At 33.6% G+C, this 25,044-nt stretch overlaps 2 protein-coding genes and 4 pseudogenes across 2 annotated transcripts; 3 read left to right on the top strand and 3 right to left on the bottom strand.

The window, feature by feature from the left end:
- Window positions 1–484: 484 nt before the first annotated feature.
- On the bottom strand, window positions 485–5,162 carry LOC120192278 (annotated as a pseudogene).
- A 118-nt stretch (window positions 5,163–5,280) lies between these two features.
- On the top strand, window positions 5,281–6,069 carry LOC120192288 (annotated as a pseudogene).
- A 25-nt stretch (window positions 6,070–6,094) lies between these two features.
- Window positions 6,095–7,426, bottom strand: LOC120192299 (annotated as a pseudogene).
- A 196-nt stretch (window positions 7,427–7,622) lies between these two features.
- Window positions 7,623–11,662, bottom strand: LOC120192430 (pinin-like). The gene is made up of 11 exons (XM_039195219.1): window positions 11,425–11,662; window positions 10,477–10,575; window positions 10,275–10,385; window positions 10,115–10,180; window positions 9,833–9,988; window positions 9,628–9,741; window positions 9,205–9,276; window positions 8,917–9,000; window positions 8,734–8,834; window positions 8,324–8,408; window positions 7,623–8,134 (listed from the first exon to the last, which is right to left on the bottom strand). The coding sequence occupies exons 2-11, from the start codon at window positions 10,552–10,554 to the stop codon at window positions 7,739–7,741; spliced, it is 1,263 nt and encodes a 420-aa protein (XP_039051150.1). The 5' UTR covers window positions 10,555–10,575; window positions 11,425–11,662; the 3' UTR covers window positions 7,623–7,738.
- A 6,847-nt stretch (window positions 11,663–18,509) lies between these two features.
- Window positions 18,510–21,738, top strand: LOC120192440 (annotated as a pseudogene).
- A 734-nt stretch (window positions 21,739–22,472) lies between these two features.
- LOC120192451 (sulfite exporter TauE/SafE family protein 5-like) lies at window positions 22,473–24,719 on the top strand. The gene is made up of 4 exons (XM_039195231.1): window positions 22,473–23,323; window positions 23,871–24,005; window positions 24,091–24,213; window positions 24,318–24,719. Exons 1-4 carry the CDS (start codon window positions 22,523–22,525, stop codon window positions 24,624–24,626), a joined length of 1,368 nt encoding a protein of 455 aa, XP_039051162.1. The 5' UTR covers window positions 22,473–22,522; the 3' UTR covers window positions 24,627–24,719.
- Window positions 24,720–25,044: the final 325 nt, after the last annotated feature.

A 25,044-nucleotide genomic window follows, 5' to 3' on the forward strand; every position in this document is an offset into this window, starting at 1 on the left:
CCTTGAGAGAAGAAATTCTCAAAATAATCCACCCGAACATATTTTTCAGATTAGGGCGATTGTTATATTGCAAAAGAGAAGACGCATGGAAAGGTCGAAGACACAATGCAGTCTTAAGTTTTCAATTGAAGATTCATTGCATTCCTAGAGTCTTCTGAAGGGCATGTAACATAACAATTTTCTCCTTGCCATTGTCTGGGAAATAATATTCTAGGTGGATTATTTTGATAATATTTTTTAAAGGAGAGGACATTATTTCAACCAATTTACCTATTTTGATCGTTAATTTTTTAATAAATAATAAATAATTTAATTACGTAAGTTTAAAATTACTCCTATTTTATTGACACTGCCATCGAATAATAAATGATGTTAGAATGTGACAATTTATACCAAAATAATGTTGCTTTGAATCCTTAAATTTGGCGACATAAGCTCATAATCAGCCCTTTCATTTGGAAAGGCATCCTTAATAATCAGCATTTTCATATCATAAATCATTCTTCCATAATCCAGATTATAATAAATGGAGTGAGATGCATCGGTCATGTCACAACCTATGCATGGTGCTTTCAATCTCATGTCGAAAAAGGGGAAATGAAAATGTAAATGTAAGCGTTGTACATCCTAATAATCGAGTTGTGCGAGAAATGCACAACAATGCCGTGACGGATAGTATCAAAGCCAAATCTTAATTATCATCGTACTCCCATTTCGAACGACCTAGACTGCCGCATAACCCAAAAAGTCGGTTCTGCAAAGTGTAATTGCCATGTGATAAATGCATTAGCTATATAAATTACTTGAATCCAGAAATCAGCCGCTTATACGTACGCTTGTCAGGTTTAGGGCCCATTTTCAACATTTCATCATGAATTTTCATGGCTTTTCTCAGTTCCTTCAAGCGGCAGAGCTCACGGATCATGATAGTAAAGCTTGCACTATCAATCAAGTTCAACCCTATCATATAATCAAACACCGGAACCACTTCTTCTGCTTTCTTTGCCCCCCATAGCCCTTCAAGAATCATGTTGTATGTTGTTACATCTAAACTTCACTTTCTCCATCTTATTATGCAATGCAACAACTCTATCCATTTCCCTGTTAAAGCAATAATACTCTATCACCAAACAACAAGGAACTGAATCAGGCAATAACCCTTTCTCTAGCATCACATCCACGGTTCTCCGGCCTTTCTCCAATTGTTTCTTCTACACTGTGATTTTATATATTTGGACAATTGAGATGGACAAGGATTATGTCCTTGTTTCATAATGTTCACCAACAATCCATATCCATCATCGAACCAATCTTCCTGGCAAATAATTTTAAAAATGCACTAATAGCAACTTTATTTTACCTTAATTCCCCTTTTCAGCATCATACCATACATGTTTGTCGCTTCATCTATTCTCCCAACCTCGGACATTGCCTTTAATAAAGATCCATAAGTATCATCCTCTAATGTTCTTACCGCAAGCCTTCTTAAACATCATTTCAGCTGCATGTGTCCTTTTCAAATCACAAAGCTTTTGGATGATCGAATCATTTCCTGAAACTTGGCGTCTTGGAAGCAGTTGCTTCTCTATCATCATCCTCATTATCCTCTCAATCACATCTCTATTATCATATTTACAAGCCCCATCAAGTACTGAGCTACAGGTACAAAACTAGTCTCAAGTTTTCTGTCCTTCATCTCATTTAATCGATGAAATGCAGCTTCAAAATCCCCAGTTTTGCTATGAAAATCAACTACAAGATCATAAATTTCAGAATTATAAATGCCCTTATCTATCAATCTAACAACTTTCTCAAATTTCCCACTTTTACAAAGAATCCGAGCAACCAATGACCACGAAGATGAATCAGGGTCAGCATCATTTCCCTAAAAGTGGTCATTGGTTATCATTTTCTCTCTGTAAAGCTGAAGCATCAAGCAGTTTCACCTCATTTCCTCTCTGTAAAGCATCAAGCAGCTCATTATAAGCACTTATCGAAGGAGCAAATGCGCAGCTTCTCGTTTTTGTAAACACCACTAGTCCTTCCATAAAAAGACCCTTTTCGAATAACATTTGATCAACGAACTTAACGCACTTGGATCAAAATTTTTACCTTTGCAAGCCTGAATCATAGAATCTGCAACGACGGGTGCAGGGTGCGACTCGATCAGAAGGTCTAAAATTTGGTCCACGGATGGGGACACTCCGAGCCGAGTGAAATTCGGATGATATGGCATTGGGAGTTGAGGTCCGGTTTAAAACCCAAATGGGTTTGACCCAGTCGAAGAAAGCTAGAGAGATTTGAGGGTGAAGTTGGGTTTTGCGGAGGATTTGGAGGAGAGATTAAGAGTTTGAAGAAGTGGTGCCCAGTTATGTCTTTGTAAGAGAATGGACGAGACCTGCGAAACCAGCTGAGCTTATTATCGTAAAGTAAATAACGATGGTAACACATTGGCAATGAACTTATTATCATAACTCAATACATTCTATCCAGATTATTACGAACATCTATCAATATAAGATTTAACAAAAAAAATAATTATTTTTATCAGAAATGATAAGAGTTATTAAAAATAATATAAAAAATAAAATATATAAATAAAAAATTAAAGATATGAAAGATAAAGATAAAAGAAAAGGAGAAAGAATAGAAATGAAAAATAATAATAATAAAAGTTGGGATAAACATGAGTGATCCCAAATTGTATAAATCTAATATCTCAAGTATCACAAATTTTTATTTCTTTATCAGATGAGTATTGAATAGAAATCCCCTATCCCTATTCTTTAACCTATTTTTCTTACAGATATTTTCTTTATAAATAATGTTGCACTTTGTTTTTTTTATGACAAATATCAATTTTCCCTTATTTTATTTATGTTACCTTATTACTTATATATTTTAAAAATTTTAATTATATAAAGATTAAAAATTAACTATATTAAATAGAAAATAGAAAATTAAATTAAGTAATTGTATTTTATAATTTATACATATGCATTATATTTTTATTCAATATGAAATAAAATCATTTTTCACTAGAATTAAAAGTGTTACTCAAACAATTAATGGATACAAATGATTTTTTAATTTATTTTAACATCAAGTAACTAAAAAGATTCAAATCATTTTACTTGGTGTTAAAATAAATTAAAAGTAAAGAAATGTTATCAACATGGTTGGTTCAAGTGGTATGCAACTTGATATCGCTTAAGCATGTCTCAAGTTCGAGTCCTTGTGTATGTAGAAAATCTCCACTGAGAGACTCACTCACCAAAATCAGGTGTGTTACACGAGTTGATTCGAATTATTCATAACAAAACCTACCAGGTGTGTGCACGAGTCGATTCAAATTATTTATTACAAAGCCTTGAGGAACTGAGAGGACAACAAAAAATAAAAATAAAATATTTATATTAATTAGTTATTTGAGTGGAACTTATATTATATTAAAAAAATAATTTTATTTTATTTTTTATTGAATAAAAATATAATAGATATATAAACTATAAAATTTCATAATAACTTAATTTATTTTTTATTTTTTTTATTTACTATCGTTAATTTTTAGTTTTTATATCATTGAAAATTAAAATAAATTTCAAAATATAAGTCACAAGTTAATGCAAATAAAAAAAGGGAAAATGATATTATCATCAAAATAAATAAGGTCTCAAGCACTATAGAACTTCGGTTCGAATCCGTGCTAAGAAAAACTCAATATTATTTTAATTTTCCATGGCCATAGTCGCTTATCTCTCTCTGTCAACTCGTACTGGGGACTAAGCTTCAGACTGAGTTATTATCAGATGTAAACATCAGGAGCCACAGCTCCGTAGTCAAATGTGTGAGGTGTCACCCTCTTTGCGGAATTAGCTGCTGCAACGTTTCAGTAGCTTTTTTCCTAAGGCTTAATTTGATTTTACTGTACAAACTCTTCCTATCTTTTATGTTTGTACAGCGCAGATATTAGAGTTCACAGACCGTCTATTTTTTAGAAGATAGAAACTCTTCTAATGTCTGCGTGAGATCTTCTTGGTGCATATATGATTTTATGTCTTCAAAGGTCTTTAAACCTCTTCAAGAACAATTATAAAATATGGTTATTTATTAAAATAATTTTAAATAATTTAATAAGGTTATTTATTTTAAAATAATTTATTATAAAATAATTTATTTTAAAATAAATTATTATAAAATATGAATTGATTTATTTTAAAATAAATTATTTTAATTAATTTATTAATAAAATATGGATTGATTTATTTTAAAATAATTTATTTTAAATAATTTATTAGTATGAATTGATTTATTTTAAAATATAGATTGATTTATTATTGTAGTTGTATGGATTGATTTATTTTAAATAATTTATTAGTATAGATTGATTTATTTTAAAATATGAATTGATTTATTTTAAATAATTTATTAGTATGGATTGATTTATTTTAAAATATGGATTGATTTATTTTAAATAATTTATTAGTATGAATTGATTTATTTTAAATAATTTATTAGTACGGATTGATTTATTTTAAATAATTTATTAGTATGAATTGATTTATTTTAAATAATTTATTAGTACGGATTGATTTATTTTAAAATATGGATTGATTTATTATTGTAGTTGTATGGATTGATTTATTTTAAATAATTTATTAGTATAGATTTATTTATTTTAAAATATGGATTGATTTATTTTAAATAATTTATTAGTATAGATTGATTTATTTTAAAATATGGATTTATTTATTTTAAATAATTTATTATTACGAATTGATTTATTTTAAAATATGGATTGATTTATTTTAAATAATTTATTATTGTAGTTGTATGGATTATTTAAATTTCAGTATTGTAAAACTAAAATTATTTAAATCTCAGTATTGCAAAACTCTTTTAAGTTTAAAAAATCAATTTATTTATATTTTAGTTTATTTTAGCAGTCTGCAGACGTTAAAAAACAAGCAGTCTTCTTCTTGCAGACTGCAGACTTTTGGTCCACCTATTCTGATGCAAATGCCTGCAAATTTGGTTCGCAAACTACAGACCTTTTACCTCTGCAAAATGTTTGTAATCAACTTACACCACAGATACATTGCACCCTTTGTGTATGAAAAATCAGCATCATCCTTGCCATGCATGTTCTCTTTTTTATCCATGGCCGACGTACCTTCCAGACTTGAAGGTCACAACTTTATTTAGACGAGCTTGAAACTCAGTCCAGTCTGACAAGCTTGATGCGGCCTCTTCAATGGTCCCCTTTTCTTGATGATCAATATGTATATCACTGCCTACCTTCAGAAAAAGAAATTTATAACGCTGCTACTCCCTACTGTGTGATTGGTCCCACCCCCTCATAGTTGGGAGATCCTTTTTTTCTGTTTTTTATTTCTTCAAACCATATGTATATATGTTAACCATGTCGTTGTATTAACCAGCTCATTATCAATGGAAGCGTTTGCAACAAAAGTTGCCAGTCTTGCTCAGAAAGTGGCTGGAATTTTGGCAGAGAAGTTAGGTAACAAATCAAGTTTTTTCCAGGAAAGTTGTTTGCCAAGCACTATCTATCTCCGACTGAACAGATACCCACCCTGCCCCATTCCTTTAGACATTTATGGTATAATGCCACACACCGACAGCGACTTCATCACCATATTGCGTCAAGATGAGGTTGGGGGTTTACAATTAGTGAAAGATGGGAAATGGATTTCTGTTAAACCCAATCCCGATGCTTTAATCATCAACATTGGAGATTTATTTCAGGTTAAAATAAAACTTGTTTATAGGTTCCCACGATGTTAAAAGAGGCTACTGAGTAGGATGGATGTTTGTGCAGGCTTGGAGCAATGGTTTTTATACAAGTGTTGAACATTGTGTGTTCACGCATCCAACAAAAGAAAGGTTTTCGGCTGCCTATTTCCTTTGCCCATCTAATGAGACTGTGATAGAGAGTTGCAGCAAGCCCTTGGTTTACACCAAGTTTAGCTTTAGGGAATATAGGCAGAAAGTCCGTGAGATGTTCAACTATACGGTTATAAAGTAGGGCTCCCCAGGTTTCTTCCATAAACATTTTCACCAACTAAAAATAATATCAATTGCAATTTGCATCTTCTACCTAAGGTCATTGCAATACAAATGTTAACTTTAAGAAGCATAAGTCTAATTAGGGATATGAACAAGTTGAGTTCAGTTCCACTCAACTTTGAAAGCTTTCAAGTTTAAAAATATCAAATTCGACTCAAACTCAATAAAATAGAACCGAAACATTCTCAAACTTAGCTCATTTGAAGCTCAAACTTAAACATTGAGTACATAAAAACCATATATTATATTTTTCTATAAAAGAATATAAATGTTAATATTATTAATAATTTAATTTTAAAATTAAAAATTAATGTTTTATTTTTTCTATCAAATATCTCATTTCGGCTCGTTAATAACTTGATTAGAGTTCATTCACAAGTGTTGACCGAAATTTGACTGAATCAAACTAAAATAGTTTACTATCTGTCTCGTCTGGTTTATAGCCCTATCTATGACGTTAACATCATTTTGATATGATGGAATTTGCTTGATTTTGATAAAAGAATAGATAACATGTCAAGTCCTCCAGATTTTTTCAGTTTTCACGAACTAATTTATATTTATTCCTAATTTTGGTACTTTAATTTTGTATTTATTATTATTGATAATGATATATATTTAACTTTTTAATATTAAATAAAAATAAAATAAAGATTGATGCCACTTACAGTGACAGAGAGCACACGAAAAAAAGTGGCGACCGAGGCAGCAATAGGAAAAACAATGATGTGATTGAGGAGTTTACAAAAAGGGAGAAGAAAATGGTGTTACCAGAACGTCAGGCGAATCCAGGTCCAAGACACGGATCTTGGTTCCAATATCACACAAGACTCTAAACTCCACACGGTCACTAAGTGATTCATCTCTTGTTAAATCAGCTTGCATTATGTTAGCTCGATCCTTCGCATTGGTAGCTTACATATTTCGGCTGCTTCATGGTAAAACCTAGGAACCAAGGCTTTTCCCTAATTAATCTAAAAGCCTCGAAGGAATCCCACAGTACATAACGCTGAACCCAGTCTCCATGTATTTGATCCTTGCCTATCGGGATTCACCGCTGCAAAAAGCAAGTGGATACTTGAAGACAAAGAAGTGATAGTTGGGGATGCGATTCTGTCGAATGGGCAAGGATTAGAAGTGGAGATGCCCATGTATTGAACCCCTAATGGTTGGAGATGGTACTGGGATTTAACAGAGAGATTATGAGAACAGCTGCAAAGACGAGAACTAAGAAAGAAAAGAGAAGCAAAAGAAGAGGAAGAACGAGGGTTGGGGAGGAGGTGGGGCTGAGAGGCCCTCCCTGTCTGTCGTGGTGGTCACCATTGGGCGTTGAATGCATTCTCCTACGTACCTGACTGCTGGTGTTTGAGTTCACGTTTGTGAGAGAGATTTGGTTTTTATTAATATCATAAGGCCCACCCTCACAAACTCTCTGCTTTCCTCGGATTTGTTTGAGCTAAAACTTATTTGCTTAGAGAAAAAAAGAGAGATGAATTCTATCTACGGCCATGCCAAAATGAATTCTACAACAAAAACAAAAAACAAGTTGCTTATTTGTGACGTTAAGAACAAGTTGATCATATGCCAAAATGAATTCTACGACAAAAACAAAAAAAATACAAAAGACCTCGAATAAGACCATCGGCATTGTCTATGGTAATGGTTGCTCAGCATTATCAGGGAGTGGACTAGTGTTAAGAAGCTCTGCTTTGGCAGTCTCATCAGCCCTCCCATTATTATCATCAACATCCAACACATCATCCATCATATCATCCTCCCCAACATTGATATCTTCCACATCTTCCTCGTCTTCATTGTTGTTTCCACCAGGTATCTTTCTCTTCTTTGGACCATGCTCCAGTTTGTGGCTATCCAATTCCTTATCCATAGTTTCTTGTAAGTTCATGTCATTGTTTGCTTTCCTAGCTTTCCGGGCATTTTGACACCTCTCCAACTCCTTCTCCACGTTTCCAACATACTCTTCTCCTATCTGCTTCTGATATTTAGATAATTCCTCCCTCCTACCTGCCTTCCACTCTAGAAACTCCTGTTATGCAAATGCAAATATATACATTAACATTAGCATCACATATTAATAAAAGACAGTTAATAGCACAAGAAAAAAAATGACACCCCTAGCTTCTGGAAGAAGAAAAAAACTAGTGAAGAAAGTTGGTTTTTTTAATATGCTATAACTTTTCTCAGTAAGCCTCAAGAAATAGGGGAGAGAACCTACTTGTTCTTTTTGCTGCTCATGTATGGCCGCATCTTCATTCAATGGTTTAGTTGGCAAATAATATATTGCAGGCTCGGTTTTGGTCCTGAAACACATTCCAAACGCAACCAAAATTAGTCCAAATTTATCAAAGAACTATTGCAATCTACCCAAATCCCAGAAGGTAGGAATTTGTCTTTGGATGCTTCAACACAAATATGCACTTGATCAGAAACTTATCTGTCTCAATAAAATTGTGAATATGGATACTACTGGACCAAAGTTAAAATTAACCTGCAACAGATGGGTATGCAGAAAGGGTGTGTTAATGCTAGAGTCGTTCAATGCCAAATCAATATTAAAGCAGAAAAGATTTTATGCCCCAAAGGAGCTGACACCATATAATACTAAAATTGATAATACATAAATACCTTATAAAATTCCTAAGCTTTTTGTGGTGCTCACTCCACTGAAGAAACAACAACTCCAGCTTCTTTTCTTCAGCCTTCGCAGCCACACGAGCCCTGAGAGTCTGAAACAAGAAGCAGAAAGCAATAAGAACCATTTACTTCCTTCTACATTGAACACTAACAGCAATAACGGTCAATAACAACCAGATCTCTCCTCCTCTTTTCTGCAATCTGTTCACGCTCTTGTTGCCTCAGCTTCTCACTTTCTTCACGAGCTCTTTGCTCAGCCTACAAAGAGACCCAAACACGTAGTGATCAGCAAATCTTCAAACTGTTCAATGATTATTTATTTGTAATTGACACATAAAATTAGGAGTCTCATGGAAACCCCAATGTTTATTCCAGCCAATTGATAATACTTTCGTATTCCCTAAGAATCACCGAGCTTTCATAAGAAATCAGAAATTACAGTATGAAAAAACCCAAGCTTACTCTTTGCAAAGAATTTGATCGTCTCATAAATGCCTCTGTCCCCGAAAGTTGCTTATCTTCTCTCCTGAATCTCTGCAAAAATGCAAACAAAAAGAAGATATCATTATGAATCTACAAAGGCCAGCACATAGAAACAGGTAACACTAGAGTTAAGTACAAGGAAATGATAGGTTCTCCAAGTTCCAATTCAAGAATATATTGACATAAAACCATCCAAACGGAGATGGGAGGCTGAAATTGATTATCTACAAAAAAGAACTTTATATTGCAACTGTTGTGCAACTTTGCAGTTCACAGCATCTTGTTAAGCCATTTCTTTAGATCTTTGCTTTACTTAATAAAGTTTAGGCAGTCTCGTATCAATCCTGAGAAGGAATTTCAATAATTATCAATTCCCTAAGACAGCAATTACAACATAAATACCTCCAAAGTCCCTAAAAGTTGCCCCAACATCCTTCTATTCCTATTAATCAAGCTCGGGTCCTCATCCTTGGGCAGAATCCTTGGAACATGATCTGCAATTGGAACTTCAGCATCCTAACAAAAAAGACAACAAAAAATATCATGCATTCATGGACCTAAATAATGTCACGGCTCTATAAAATTCAAATTTAGAGTGCAGAAAAACCTTCTTCAGTCTTTGGTTTCCATCCCTTCTAGACCAACCATCTTGCTGCAGAGTTGACTGTTTTATATCACTCTCATCTACTGGACCAGATCCTTCAACAGCAATGTCACTGACATCCTTTTCCACTTCCTCGTCAACAATCTCTCCATCTTCCACCTTCAATCCGAAATTAAGAAAGTTGTAATAGAATGTTTCAGACCCCATAGAAAAAATGGTATAAAGGAAGTGCAAAGAAAATCTACGTAAATCCAGCCTTGCTCAATCCAGCAAGAAAAGGTTTACCTTTACAACAGCTGACGACAATCGCTTCTTAGCCGGAGGTTGATCTTCTACATCTGTCCTATCCGCCTACAAGCATTAAGAAAAGAAACTAGAAAAATTTCAAAAGCCCTAGAAGGAGAAAAGGAGCATAAACAAGACTTGAAGAGAAATATAAACATACAGGTCGAAGAAAGCCACGTTGAAGAGAACCATTGGATGCAAAATTACGAGGACCGATGCTCGACAACCCTCCCCTTCGGAGCCCTCTAGGATCCCTCAGCCTCTCCGTAATCTATAATATATCATACACAGATTAATTAAAAAATATGCATCTTCACGGTATACTGTAGAGTCACATTTAAGAGAAAAAGGCAAAGAGAAACCTCTCGTTGTTGGCGATGAAGCTCATCGATCTCTCGCTGAAGCTCATCAGCTGTCTTATCGACTGTGGTGCTCCCCATTTGAATTTTTACTTCGATAATCTGTTAGAAAAGACGACCAATGTTAACTCAAAAACCCTTGGAAGAGATTTTTTTTCTTTCTTTTTTAATGGTCGATAATTGGGCAATCCGCTGTTCAGGTTGAAATCCAACACCCCACTTATATCACAACCCATTTATAATCTTTTTTTTCCTACTAGATTATCTTAATAAGGTAATTGTAAAAATAGAAAGTTGAATTAATTTAGAATTTAAAGATAATACGTATCTTTCACCAGATCCAATTTAGTCTTCTCAACAACTCTAGCATATATTTCTTATGACTTAGAAGCATCAACTTTCCCCATTTCTGAGCTTCATTACCAAGGAAATATTGGAGTTCACCCAAATCCTTTATTGGAAAGCTTTGCGCCTAAACAAGTCATCACTTCTTCTATTTCTTGTTTGATTGTCTAATGATAATAATATCATCAAACTAGACAAGTATATATATATATATATATATATATATATGTGTGTGTGTGTGTGTGTGTGAAAATACCCTTGTTATTCCTTGCAAACAAGGACACATATAAAGCCCGTCTCAACTAGATATTCTGAGTTTTTCATACCAATTTGAAAAACTTGGAACTACCAAATAATAAAACTTTCCTTGAAATCTGTAGAACAAGTAGACTCAAAGACATCTCAGTGGACATACATAATATAGTTCATACTTCAAGCATGCTAACACTTGGAAAGTAAGGTTGGCCTGCCTACGGTAAAGAATTGCAATATTTCCATAGGAGTAACTACCAACAGCTCAGGGACGGCGGCGGCAGAAGGAACATCGACGTCCGACGGTGGGGAAATTAGAAAATAACAAGAAGAAAAGAGAATTCAGAAGCTTACCAGAATATTTCACAGTGGACCCACGGGGGCCTTAAAAATCCCGAGATGTTTTCTCTCGTTTCACCCAATCGGTGGGCGAAGGGAGAGTACGGCTATCTAGGTTCTACTTGCGATCAACTGTTGAAGTAGATGATAGCCTCCGATTATGCATAAGACGACGGGATGAAATGGCCGGAACTTCGCCTGGAAGTGGGAAGGGACAGAACAGAACGAAAAGTTAGACAGGGGGATATTAAATGACGGTTCCTCCTCCCGAAACTTCAAAAGATAAATTATATACCATAGAAATGCGTAATTTGATAGGCGTGACCTTGTAAGACACTAGGTTTTATAGAGTAAGTATCCATTTTTAATCCGAGCTCACTTTAGTCCCCCTTTTCTATTTTGGCCACTAGTGAGTATCATTTTATATAAATCTATAATTAAATTTATATATAAATATTTTTATTATTAAATATGAACTTAAGACGAATTAAATTCATGAAAAATTTATTTAAAATTTAATTTGATATATTAAATAAATAACTTTTTTAAACTTTTGAAAAGTAACTTTTAAAAGTGATCTTGAAGATTGAAAAACTAATTAAGACCGCAAGCGTACCTGAATTCATTGTCAAAGATTATCTAGAAAGTTGATATCTTAAAGATTGTGATCATCCAAGAATATATAATTTCTTTGCATATAAACTCTCCAATGGGGATAAGATAAAATACGAGATATCTACTTCTTTGGGTCCATAACCCTTTTATATAATTGATTGAATTAATTATTGTCTCTACTTATAACTACGTCTCTCATCAAATTATAAATACAATTTTAATAATATTTACATTTTTATTTTTGTGATAATTCTAATACCTTATACCTTATAACATGATAATTTAATTTATTTATATTTTATGATAACAATATACATTATAAATATGTACTGATTTTAATCGAACACGGTACTTTTGCGAAAGCTAGAAATTCAATCACCTTCCGTTCTCAATAACTTCTCCGACATAGCCATTCCATTGAGAAGCGAGACCAAAATTGATTTCAGAGACTTTTGAAAATAATGTTGATTTTGCTTTGTTATAATTAGTTGGGTATATTTTTTAATATCGGATATTATTTAATTTGAAATTTTAGGTATTCAAAATTTTGAATTATCAAAATTTATTTCTATTTGATCTGAAAAAATTAGATATATGAATTTTTTATATCCAAAATTTCGAATTGAATATAAATTTTAATTTAGTATTTCATAACTTTATATAATATATTATCTACTGTATTATATTATATTTTAACAAAATATGCTTGAACAAAATCGAAACAAATTCTAATTTTTCAGGCTGGCTGGCTAGTGTCACTAGTTAGGGCGCACATTTTAATTTTAAGGTTGACTGGGTAGGGCAAAATTGGTTCAATATTGTTGGCGGGTTAATTATTTAGTCTAAAATAACATTAGGTAAATGATTTAAAGATCTACGATAAATATATAATACAGGTAAAACTCGTTATATCAATATGATGAATTTTAATAAAAAAATTATTTTTATTCAAAAATTTCACTCTATGTGATAAATTATAATAAAAATTATACTTTTATTTGAAGATGACCTAATTGGCTAAATTTTTTAACGCGCAGACTTATTGGGTCAATCTCATCTACTGGATAGTGGCTGGGGCGTTGGCCATTTTAAATTTTAGGTTAGGGACGGGCTGGTTGGTTAGAGTCATTAGGACATGGGTAAATTTTTTAAAGGCCATTTTTTATCGAGTTAATTATGTCATATGTCTCTAAATTATAACTTTCATTTTAAATAGATCTTTAAACTTTTGAATATTATAATTTCATCCCTAAAATCATCCAAATATATAATTAGTTTCAACCATGGTTCAACCTAAATTGTTTTTTCAAACATATAATAATATAACTAGCTAAACGATTTTATTAATAAGAAATGTGATTAATATTTATGTATAGTTTGATATAAATTTGAAATGTTTAAAAAGTTTGAGGACCACTATAGGATGAATGTCATAGTTTGGCGATGAAATTCAAATGTTCAAAAGCCTGAGAACTAACTTAGAATGATAGCCATATTTTAGGGATTAAATTGGAATATTTAAAAGTTTAGGGACCAATTTAAAATGAGTCATACTTTGAGGATATGTGATGCCATTAGCTCATTTTATCGGATATTCGGATAACCCAAAATTAAATTTTAGTCAATTCGTATCCGATCTGATTATCCGAATTTTTTTGAATATCCGATCCAAACTATTTGAAAATTAAAAAAACGAATCAAATGTCTGAATTTTCAAATCGGATCAATGGATCAAATTTTTTTACACACCCTTACTCATAATAGATAAATTTCTCATGCCTTCGAATGTTAATAACTAAAATATATGTCTTTCAATAAGCACCCTTCTTTTCGTTGTGGTTTAGGGGAAAAAAAGGAGAATACAACATCAAGCTACGTGTTAGAACTAAAAAAAGGATATCAGCCAATACAGATAGTATAGGAATTCAATTTTAAAACCTATTGTATTGTAGTGTATTTACAGTGAAAGATTAAGAAAATGGCCAAAATAAATGAAATATTAAGCCATTAAAATATCGAAGATGAAGAAATCAAATTCCTTTAGAAACATTGATGATTAAATTTAACTGCATCTGTTTTTGTTGAGCAATTAGACCACGGGCATACATACTTTATGATCAATTAGTGAACATCAACCACATTGTAATACCCCAAAAATTTCAACAAGTGACTAAAATGTAAAATTTGAAAGTTGGTGGTTAAAGAATAAAATTAGAAAAGTTCAAGGAATTAAAGTGTAATTTTGAAAAAATATATATATTTTGGTCCCATAATGGATGGTTACCTTAAAAGAATGATTTTTGTATCGGTAAGATTTTTATCCGGAATTTATAGAAAAAGTTATTGATCGGTAAAGTTCGGTAAAATAATCGGATATTTGAACCGAATAAAAAATTTACAAAAATTTAAAGGATGGTATTATGAGTTAGAAATGTTGTTTTAGAATTTTTAATGTGAGTGATTCGAAGCGGATAACTCGAATTAAAAGAATTTACCCTATTTTAGTGAAACTATGGAATTTAGTGACTAAACTGAATTTTTGGAAATTAAAAGGACAAAGATAAAAATTGAGAGATGAAATTTTTATAGTTATTTATTAATATTAAAATGGAGATGAAGGAGTGGCATGGAAGTAAATAATCAAATTCACTAATGGCAATTTAGCCTTTTGGCCCAAAAAGGATAATAAATTCATTTTTAATTGTATTCTAAACGTGAAATTGGGAGATTTTTTCAAGGAAAATTCACGAAAACTCTCTCTTCTCCGGCTGCTGGACGTCCTCCATAGCTAAGGTAAGCAAAGCTTTGTTTTTCAATTTTTGAGCCATTTTAATTAGAATTAGGACTTAAGTGTGAAATAAGAAATTGTTCCTCACTAAATTCTCTACAAATTGGTATAAGTATTGCCTTGTTTCATGTTGAAATGTGAAAATGAGTTTTTATGGTGGATGAAGGGGAAGTGAGAAATCAATGAAATAAGATTGGATTTTGATGTAGGGAGTGTTATGGAAGCATAAACAAGCATAAAAATTGATAAAAAAAATCATTAAGGGACTAAGTTGAAAGCATTCGGTCATGGTGGGTTTGAATGAAGAAATGTTGATTTTGATTTGTTTTTGTTATGGTAATGATTAGAATGAATGGAAATGTTTTGTAGGTGATGAAACCAAGCTTGAATCAAAGTTGGAGACCATTAAAGAAAGTATCCAAAACTTGTGTCAATGGAGAAAAAAATAGGAAATTTTGTATAAAAATTTCTTTTGGGTTTAAATTATATAGAAGGATTATTTCATTAGGTTTGAATTAAGTTTTGGGTCAATGTTAAGCTTAGAGGATCTTTTTGCAAGTTTTGAGAAGTTGGAGGATTGTAAAGTAAATGTTGAAAAATTGTGGTACTATGCTGGAAATTAGTATAAGAAAGTTCATTTGGTTTAATTTGGAAGAATATATATATATATATATATATAAGTTTAAATATCAAATTGCAAAGTTTGGAAAAGTTTAGAGTTAAATGGTAATTAAGAAATGTTGGTATTTTACATTGTAAATTATAGTTAGAATGGTTGAATATGGTGATCGAAGTGTACTTAAAGTAAGTGATAATGGACTAGTTTGAAAACCTTCAAAACTTTGAGTTTGATTTGAAAGAAATATTTATTTGTGGGTAAAATGTTAGATTGAGAAAAGTTAAGTGATTTAAGGTTAAGAAATATTGTTTTCAATGATTAGGAAGGTTAGTGGTGAAATTCCAAAAGTGCAATATTAATATTCCAATTAAGAAGTATTGTGTAAATGGTGGAATGGAAAAATGACGATAGAATGTTGAAATTGGGTTGATTTGGAAAGGTTATAAAAAGTTGAGGAGTAATTTATAAGTATTGGAAAATTTAAGTGACTTAAGGTTGAGAATTATTATTTTCAAGTACTAGGGAGGTTATTTGGCATGAGTTGAGTAGAATTAATTAAGTTATAGAAATTAGTATTGAATATTTATTTACCGTATTTTATCAGATTGTATACGGATGCGTGTTTAACAAGTTGGTTAGATACTTAACAAGTTGGTTAGATACTAACATATGTTCGAAATTGTTTATGCCGGATAATTAATTTTTAAGTAGACCGTGGCTGGAATCGAGAACAAAACGAACAAAAAGAAAAAGGAACGAAGTTCAAGAGTGAATTTGGTTAAGTTAAGGTTGATTTCAATTTCAGGGTAGAAATTAGTATCAAATCGAATATTTAGAATTACGATTCGAATTTAATTTTATTATAATAGTATGAGTATTAATGTATGTGAATCATTTATATGTTGAAAATCGATGATCGAAGTAGTTCGTGATTATAATCGAGATCAAAATGAACCGGATATGAGAGTATTAAAGGTGATCGTAGGAAAAACTAGTGAGGCACTAGGTGAGTGCAACTTACTTATTTATATTCGATATGAGGATGACTTGCGATGAGCTAAACTCAAAGGTTTTTGATTGAAACAATTTGAATTATTTTATGAAATATATTTATACTGATTTACTAAATGATTTTTTATATCATTTTGGGTTTGAATAACCTAAATTATATTATTAGATATTTTATTTCATAACATGTGAATATTTTTTGGTGAACTACCCAGATTTGATGTTATATAATTAGTTTTATGTTCGATTATATAAATAAATGTTTTTACATGCAAATTAGTAATTGATTTAGAATAATACCCATTGTATGAAAATGAGGGTTAGTGGTACAATAACATGCCATGAGGCAGAGTGAATCTGAATATGTTTATAATATAACACCAGTGTGTATCACTTGTGGTCTGACTTGGCGTATCTTAGTGGTGCACGAGGTGTAGTGATTCAGTGCATTTGATTAGCTTTATATGTGCATTATATGGCACCAAGATGGGTCACTTGTGGTTTGACTCGGGTGTCTTAGTGGTACACGAGGTAGAGTGACTCGGTGCAATCTGTTCTGACAATAAATTTGTTTATAGCGTGCTCACTCGTTATCTGACTCGCGTACCGTGTATTCTCATGATAATAAAATGGCCACATGCATGATATGAATAAGAAAAGTATGAATTTGAAATGATCCGATTTCGAAAAGAAAAATACGATTTTGCAATTATATGATCTGAAATAGAAAAGTACATATCTAAAATGACATAGTACAATCTGAATTATATATTTTTATAATAAATTCTTATTACAAAATGACATCTAATTTTATATATGTTTTATTTTATTAATGTTTTTATACGATACTGTCTGTATTATAAGTTAAATATTTTACTTGGTTATCTCATTAAGTAAAAACTTAGTGTGTGAGTGTTTCACACGTATGTACAAGCTATTGGGAAAAAAATAGGGAGTGCATCAGTATCATTTTCGAGGAATCAGTTATGCCACCAGATTCAGTAAGGACATCCTGTTTATTAATTAATTTGGTAGTGACATGTATATCAAAGAAGTTTCTAGCTGCTCTGATTCGAGTCTCTTTAAGATATTTTTTGTTTAAGTTATCAAGGTTTGGTTTTACAAAAGACATTACTAATTATGAATATTGGTTTATTAAATCGTAATTATTTATGATAGAAACGATTTTCAAATCAAACAGTTTTAATTTAAGATATGTAAGAGTACAAAACTACCTAAAATGCTATATGCATTGAATTTTTAACTTTTGACATTTAAATATCAAATTATGATTTTTTGTGATTAATAGTTTTAAAATAAAAAATGTATTTTGATATTCATAAAAGAATAATTTTTATTGGTTTTCAAATAGTAAATATTTCGTATGATTAATGTGACATCTTTAACTCGTATATATATAAAAAGTTAAGTGTGTTACACGTACACACTATAAAAATATAAAAGCAACTAAATTTTATAAAAGCAGCTCCCTCCTAGGTGCATTCATAACTAGAGCTGTAAACTAAATGAATCAAGTTTGAGTATATAAAAACCTTATATTGCATTTTCTCTCTCATCTTCATTCTGTCAGTCGGTCCCTTTCAGCTTTCCGTGTAGGTTACGGACAAAAGAAAATTTAAGTAAAAGGCTGAATGAACATTATGAGTATTTGTTGAAAGAAGTCTGCATTGTACAATTCGTTTAAATACTCAAATGCTAATCATTCGCCCAATTTGTTTTTTTTAATGCCATTTAGAAGAGGATGATATTGCCGGCTGCTGAATTTTTATTTTTTTATATGAATTTGAACAACATTCCGGACGGAGAAGGTGAATTTGTAGGCTCTTCATAAAAAAATGAATTGCATCACTGTACACGTTTTGTCTCCCAGAACTTTCCAAATGGCGTGATTAAAAAGGTTGTCACCATTGCAGGCCTTCAAGAAATGAATTAACAACTCTCCCGCTGAAGTGAACCACCGGTCACTGTTATGAGCAGCGACAATTATTCATTATATTATACATTTTTTTATACCATTACTTGCACAAAATCAACACGGTGCCCTGGAAGCTGAACAAACAGGGACAATGTGTTTACCTAATCCAATCTACTTCTTTTGAAACATCAGTTTTCTGTATTGGCTACCCGGAGCCCAGAATCATACCAGTTATCTCATCCCATTTTCCCATTACAAGCATGAAAAGACAATGACTTTCCTTCACAAACCCAGGTCCCTGCTTTTATGGTTCTTCACAATCTTCAAGCTTATTAGCTCCATCGCTTGCCAGTCAGCAACGTATAACAATCATGCTTGTCTAGGTCCAGGTAATGAAACGGCCACCGCCGGTTATATATCTAACCTTACGGTTCTCCTGGATTCGATGTCCTCTAAAGCTTCCGACAACAGCTTCTACAACGACAGCTTGAACGGAATTTACAGTCTCTTCCTTTGCCGAGGTGATGTTTCTAGCGATGTTTGTCGGGTTTGCGTCTACAATGCTACTCAAACATGTACACAGGTGTGCCCTTCTGATAAAAGTGCAATCATTTGGTACGATCAGTGCTTGTTACAATATTCGGACATCAACTTCTTTGGCCAGCCGCGGTTTTTTCCAATGTTGTTAATGTGGAATACTCATAACAGTACTTCACCTGAAGAGGGAAATATCGGCACCCTAGGTTTGTTTTATTCTCTAGTTGATCAGGCACCGTATGCGGAGAACATGTTCAGAACAAATGAAATGGTGGTCGGGAACGGCCCGGAGCGTAGATATGGTCTGGTTCAGTGCAGCAGAGATCTTGATGTTAGAAGCTGTTCTTCTTGCTTGGGGCAATTGTTGAACCGGTCGGAGGAATGCTGCATAGAGAGAACAGGGTGGCGAATTTTATCTCCAAGTTGCTTTATAAGGTATGAAATGTACCCTTTCTACAATCAAACATCTTCGGACTCAACAGAATCACCACCGGTGGATGAAGGTAAGCAAAGCAGGCTTGTTTGATTATTTTTATCCTCCTTTTTTGAAATCGTTGGGGGTGCTTATTGATTCCCATGATAAAGTGATCTCATTATTTTGTGTTACTAGCAATGAAGAATGATCTTCACATAGGAAAGATTACAGACTTTGTTGATGAAATTGTGACCTGTTAAAATAACAGTATTATTTGGTGCAATGTAACAGAAGGAACATATAAGGGAGGGAAAAGCAAAAGGAAGATCATAGTAACTGTTGTATCATCAATAGCAGGCGTTTTTGCATCGGTTCTGGTGGCCGGTTTCTGGTATTATTCGTCCTCAGTCAAGAAAAGAAAACAAACAGGTGTTTTTGAAATTTAGTTCTTTCAGGCCATATGACAAATCTTATTATTTTTCTTCGGCACAAAGTTTGACTTTATAACTCAATGCTCGGTTGAAGGCACAAGTGAACGAATTTTATTAAGAGGTTCTCAAGGCTCAAAGTCTGATCGCTTGGTGGAGGAAGATACTCATCTGTATCTATCAGACGAGGATCACAGCAGGGAGATGTATCACTTCAATTTAGCCACCATACAGGCTGCAACACACAACTTCTCCATAGAAAATAAGCTTGGAGAAGGTGGTTTTGGCCCTGTTTACAAGGTTGAAAGTAGTCCTTTCATCTACTGAGAATGCACATATTGCAACAGAAAATTGGATTATATGCATGTTAACATGCTGTGAACCTTTCACTCAATGATAGAAGTAACAGCTTCCATTGGAGGACTAACTTTAAAATGCTTTCAGGGGAAAATGTCCAATGGGAAGGAAATAGCAGTCAAAAGGCTTTCAATGAATTCGAAGCAGGTCTGGAAGAATTCAAGAATGAAGTGAAGTTAATTTTCAAGCTTCAACACAAAAATCTTGTGAGGCTATTGGGATATTGCTTGGAGGAAGACGAAAAGCTTCTTGTCTATGAGTATATGGCTAACACCAGCTTGGATGCTTTTCTATTCGGTTTGCTCTCTCTCTTTCTTTCACATGTCATTTTAATGTAGATGCTTCTTGTTTGTTTCATGTCAGTTATCTATGAGATAAACTGCATATGCTCAAGTTTGTTGTTTGTGTGTGTGTATGCCATTTTAATAACTAAGAACATTATTTCACTCTTATGCTTTTCTGAAGGCAGATCCTGAAAAATGCAAAGTACTGGACTGGGAAAAACGTTCAAACATCATTACCGGAGCAGCAAGAGGTCTTCAATATCTGCATGAGGATTCCCGGCTTAAAATAATTCATAGAGATTTGAAGGCAAGCAATGTGTTGTTAGATGATGATATGAACCCCAAGATATCGGACTTTGGCACGGCAAGAATATTTGGAGGCAATCAGGTTGAAGCCAACACTGCTAGAGTTGTTGGTACATAGTAAGTACTACATTTAGTTCCTTCGCACTATCATTATTGCTAAGCATGCATGTCATGCCTCTCTAACTATATTCATCAAATGTCAAATATGAGATGGGAAGAAAGGCAAATAGATTTAAAATTCATAAGACAAACAATTGCGAGAACGAATGTAGGCATCTAGAGTTTACAGGGTTTTACTTTATACTTGTTTTACTTTAATGTGCAGTGGCTACATGGCACCGGAATACGCACTCGAAGGGTTGTTTTCAAACAAGTCCGATGTTTACAGTTTCGGAGTGCTGATGCTAGAAATATTAAGTGGTAAAAAGAACAGGGGTTTCTACCATCCGGAGTGTGGCCAAAGCCTTCTAACATATGTAGGCATCCTCTCTTTGTTACTCTTCCTCATACCTAACCTTAAGGCTTCTTGTACCTAAACATATGGCCCTGAGCAGGCATGGCTACTGTGGAATGAAGGTAAAAGACTGGAGTTGATTGATCCAAACATCGCTCAAAATCATCCGATTGATGAGGTTCTGAGATATATACACGTTGCGTTGTTGTGTGTTCAGGATGACCCTGCACTTAGGCCTGCAATGTCATCAGTTATTCTCATGCTTGGGAGCAAATCAGTTAATCTCCCTCAGCCTTCAACCTCTCCATGTTCTGCAGCAAGATTTTTACATATGATCAATCCTCAACCACTGGATCTTCCTAGCTCATCCTCCAGCAAGAATTTTACATATAATCAATCTTCAACCACTGGATCTTCCTAGCTCAGAGATTTAAGAATTTACAGAGATTGACTTCATTGGGGACCTCACAGGTTCTGGTTTATAATTGTTCTTTCAGAATCTGATTGCTTTGGAAAATTAAAGAATTCATGGATAAGATGGAACTGTTGTGAAAATGTAAGCCAATAATCAATCGAAAACTCAGGAACATATTGACTAGTCTAAGACAAATATGAATTGTCTTTGATTTCCCCATGACAAAAACAATGTTAATTTTTTTTTACGTATGGACGTTAGCATTGAGATCAACTTGACAAAAGGAAATGGATCTAACACTAAAAATCTCAACCCTAATTGTCATCCATATCCATATCAACGTCTATGCTTTGCTTTCATTTTTTATGATCCTTTTCGACTATAATTCTACCTTTTATTACATTCGAGATCCCATGGCCTGGATTCCATATCCAGCCTTAATTATGTGACCTAAAGAAGAAGAAGCATATACCACTAGGAACATAGATCTTTATAAATTAAACGACAATCGGATAATCCTGCCACAGCAAAAACTGTTTTGTTTCAGTTTGAGTTAAAAGTACATCAGAAGTTTCTGCCATTAAATCGTGTCCCACTTTTAACGGGAAGGGAAACTTCCTGTTCATTTCCCTTGTTCCCCCATGTAACCTGCGTCGAACTTGCCTGCTGAAAGACAAACAAAAATAAGATATTGAAGTTAATTTTTACATGTTTAATTAATCATGTAATTCTTAATTAATCTGCTTAATTAAATCCATGGAAAAGGAAGCCATTGGGACGGAGCTGACATCAATAAAGCTAACATGAACTAATATTGTTTATTTCAAATTGATTGCCTTTTTGTTTTTTTCCCCACGAGCTGCCATGCAAATACAATTCAAAATTCTCATCCTCATATAAGAAGGTTGCGTAGGACTATTCCTTGGACACCAACAGTCATCAGTAGCAAAAATGAAGAATCAAAGTTTGCTTAGATGGGTTTCTCTCGCCCTGGCGATTTTCATCATCCTCGTCCAGTCCCATGCAGCAACACAAACGCAACCCATTTTAGATAATCTCACAATCGAGAGCTTCATCAACAGAACTCTCCAGTGGAGAAGAAGTAGTACTCATCATCCGTTAAAATCACATGGAAACTTGAAGCTATCAACCTCTTCAGTGGTAGCAGGCGTGTTGAGCTTCGTAGCTGCCTCCATATCCAGCGCTGGAGGTGTTGGTGGTGGAGGGTTGTTCATCCCCATTCTCACGATTGTGGGTTCTTTGGACCTCAAAACCGCCACGAGTTTCTCGGCTTTCATGGTCACAGGAGGGTCCATTGCGAATGTTATGTATAACTTGCAAGCCAAAAGTTCCAAGTTCGGAGGAAAGACATTGATTGACTATGATATAGCACTTTTATCAGAGCCATGCATGCTATTAGGTGTAAGTGTGGGAGTAGTTTGCAACCTTGTGTTACCAGAGTGGTTGATCACCATCATGTTTGCCATTTTTCTTGTTTGGTCTACCATCAAGACATGTAGAAACGGTGTCATGTTTTGGAAAATGGAATCGGATAGAAATCTAGGAGCTAGAAACGGGTATGAAAACTTGGAAACTGGTAAAAGTGGCGAGGTTAAGAGTGTAGAAGAACCTTTAGTGAGCATGGAAGGAAAAGAAACTCCCAGGTTCCCATGGAAGAAATTGGTGATCTTGATTATGGTCTGGTTTTCCTTCTTGATCATCTATCTCATTCGCGGGAATCGCTATGGACAGGTAACGTTTTCTTGTCTCGTTGTCTCATCTTTCTTTGGAATACAATTTGCATGTTTCATTTTGTCAAAAGCGTCTTTCTCTAGAAATACGTGGATTTACAATGATAATCATATCAATAATGATAACAATAATATCTTGTAGATTTTGATATGCTTATGTTATAACAGCTTATAGGATTTACAATGATAATCACATCAATAATAATAACAATGAATTTAATTAGGTAGAGTGGAAGATGGTCCAGGAATGATTATAGCCTATAGACCAATGTCTTGTCATAGTTTACAACAAATCCACATAAAAGAACAAAAGAGAGAGCAAAGTGAAAGGCGGCTACCTTATTCTGGACTTACCTGGAGAGTGAAAATATTGAAGCATCTTTTGTACCAAGTATCGAATTTTGACGCGGCACTATTTGTCCACTTTTTGCATGAAAATTTATCAGCATTAATTTTATAAAACTAGAAGAGAATTTTCAGTTTCATTCAAGAATTTAGAATTGCATGCAATGATCTTCAATGTTTATGACTATTCAATCTACATGCAGGGTGTCATACCACTGAAGCCTTGTGGAATAGGATATTGGTCTCTCTCATTGTTTCAAATTCCTCTCGCCATAGCTTTTACAGCATGGATCCTTCGCAGACAAGAGCCAATTGCATGCCGAGGTCCAAATAACCGGGTGCTTAACAAAATCTATTTACAAAATTAGCTACCCACTTGCGACCAAATTAAAAACTAACCCTTCTTTTTCTTTCCTTGTGAAGGGAGTTAACAAGCTAATTTTCCCCTTAATGGCTCTAATGGCTGGAGGCTTGGGTGGACTTTTTGGAATCGGAGGTGCAATGCTTATAAGCCCACTTCTACTTCAACTTGGAGTAGCCCCTGAGGTAAGTATACCGATCACTTGTCCCTGTTTTAACCATTATAGAGTTCCATAGTTTTATCTTACAGCAAAAAGCCAAAAACCAATTGCTCAAATCATTTGCTCCAGATTACAGCGGCTACTTGTTCCTTCTTGGTTTTCTTCTCGTCCACAATGTCTGCGTTTCAATACTTATTATTGGGCATGGACCACATTGGCACTGCCCTTATATTTTCAGTCATTTGCTTCGCCGCATCGCTTCTTGGATTGGTGGTGGTGCAGAAGGCCATAAAACAGTTTGGAAGGGCATCCCTAATCGTGTTCTCAGTTGGTACAGTGATGGCTTTGAGTGTCATTTTGATGACTAGCTTTGGAGCTCTTGATGTTTGGGACGACTACTCATCGGGAAATTATATGGGATTCAAACTACCATGTTAAAATCAAATTCTGTTAATTTGCTTAATAATCAACTGTGTTTTACTTCAGCTTTGTAATGAAGATGTAGCTTTAATGGAAGCGGGAGGAATTAAATACCTTATGTGTCTAAATTCTCTTCAAACTTCAGTTTCCATTTAGTTTAAAGGAAAACTTTTTTCAAGATAATGAAAGGCAACTTCATCAAATGGCTGATGCTATCAATGATTACAGTAAAGTAATCAAAATTACACTAACTGCTTAACTCCAGTGCAATCAACACTTTCCAACTTTAAGGGTACCTAGCTTCAAAGATTTGGCACCAATAGTTGACCAAAATTTCGCACAAAAATTATAAGTTATCTGAGCAATCAATGTAGCTTCAGGCATTGCTTTCAGTTCTCACTTCTCATATTCATTCAAAGGGGAGTAAAAATGTAAA

This window comes from Hibiscus syriacus, unplaced genomic scaffold, assembly GCF_006381635.1.
Source record: "Hibiscus syriacus cultivar Baekdansim isolate YM2019G1 unplaced genomic scaffold, ASM638163v2 tig00004205_pilon, whole genome shotgun sequence".
NCBI classification, from domain to species: domain Eukaryota; kingdom Viridiplantae; phylum Streptophyta; class Magnoliopsida; order Malvales; family Malvaceae; genus Hibiscus; species Hibiscus syriacus.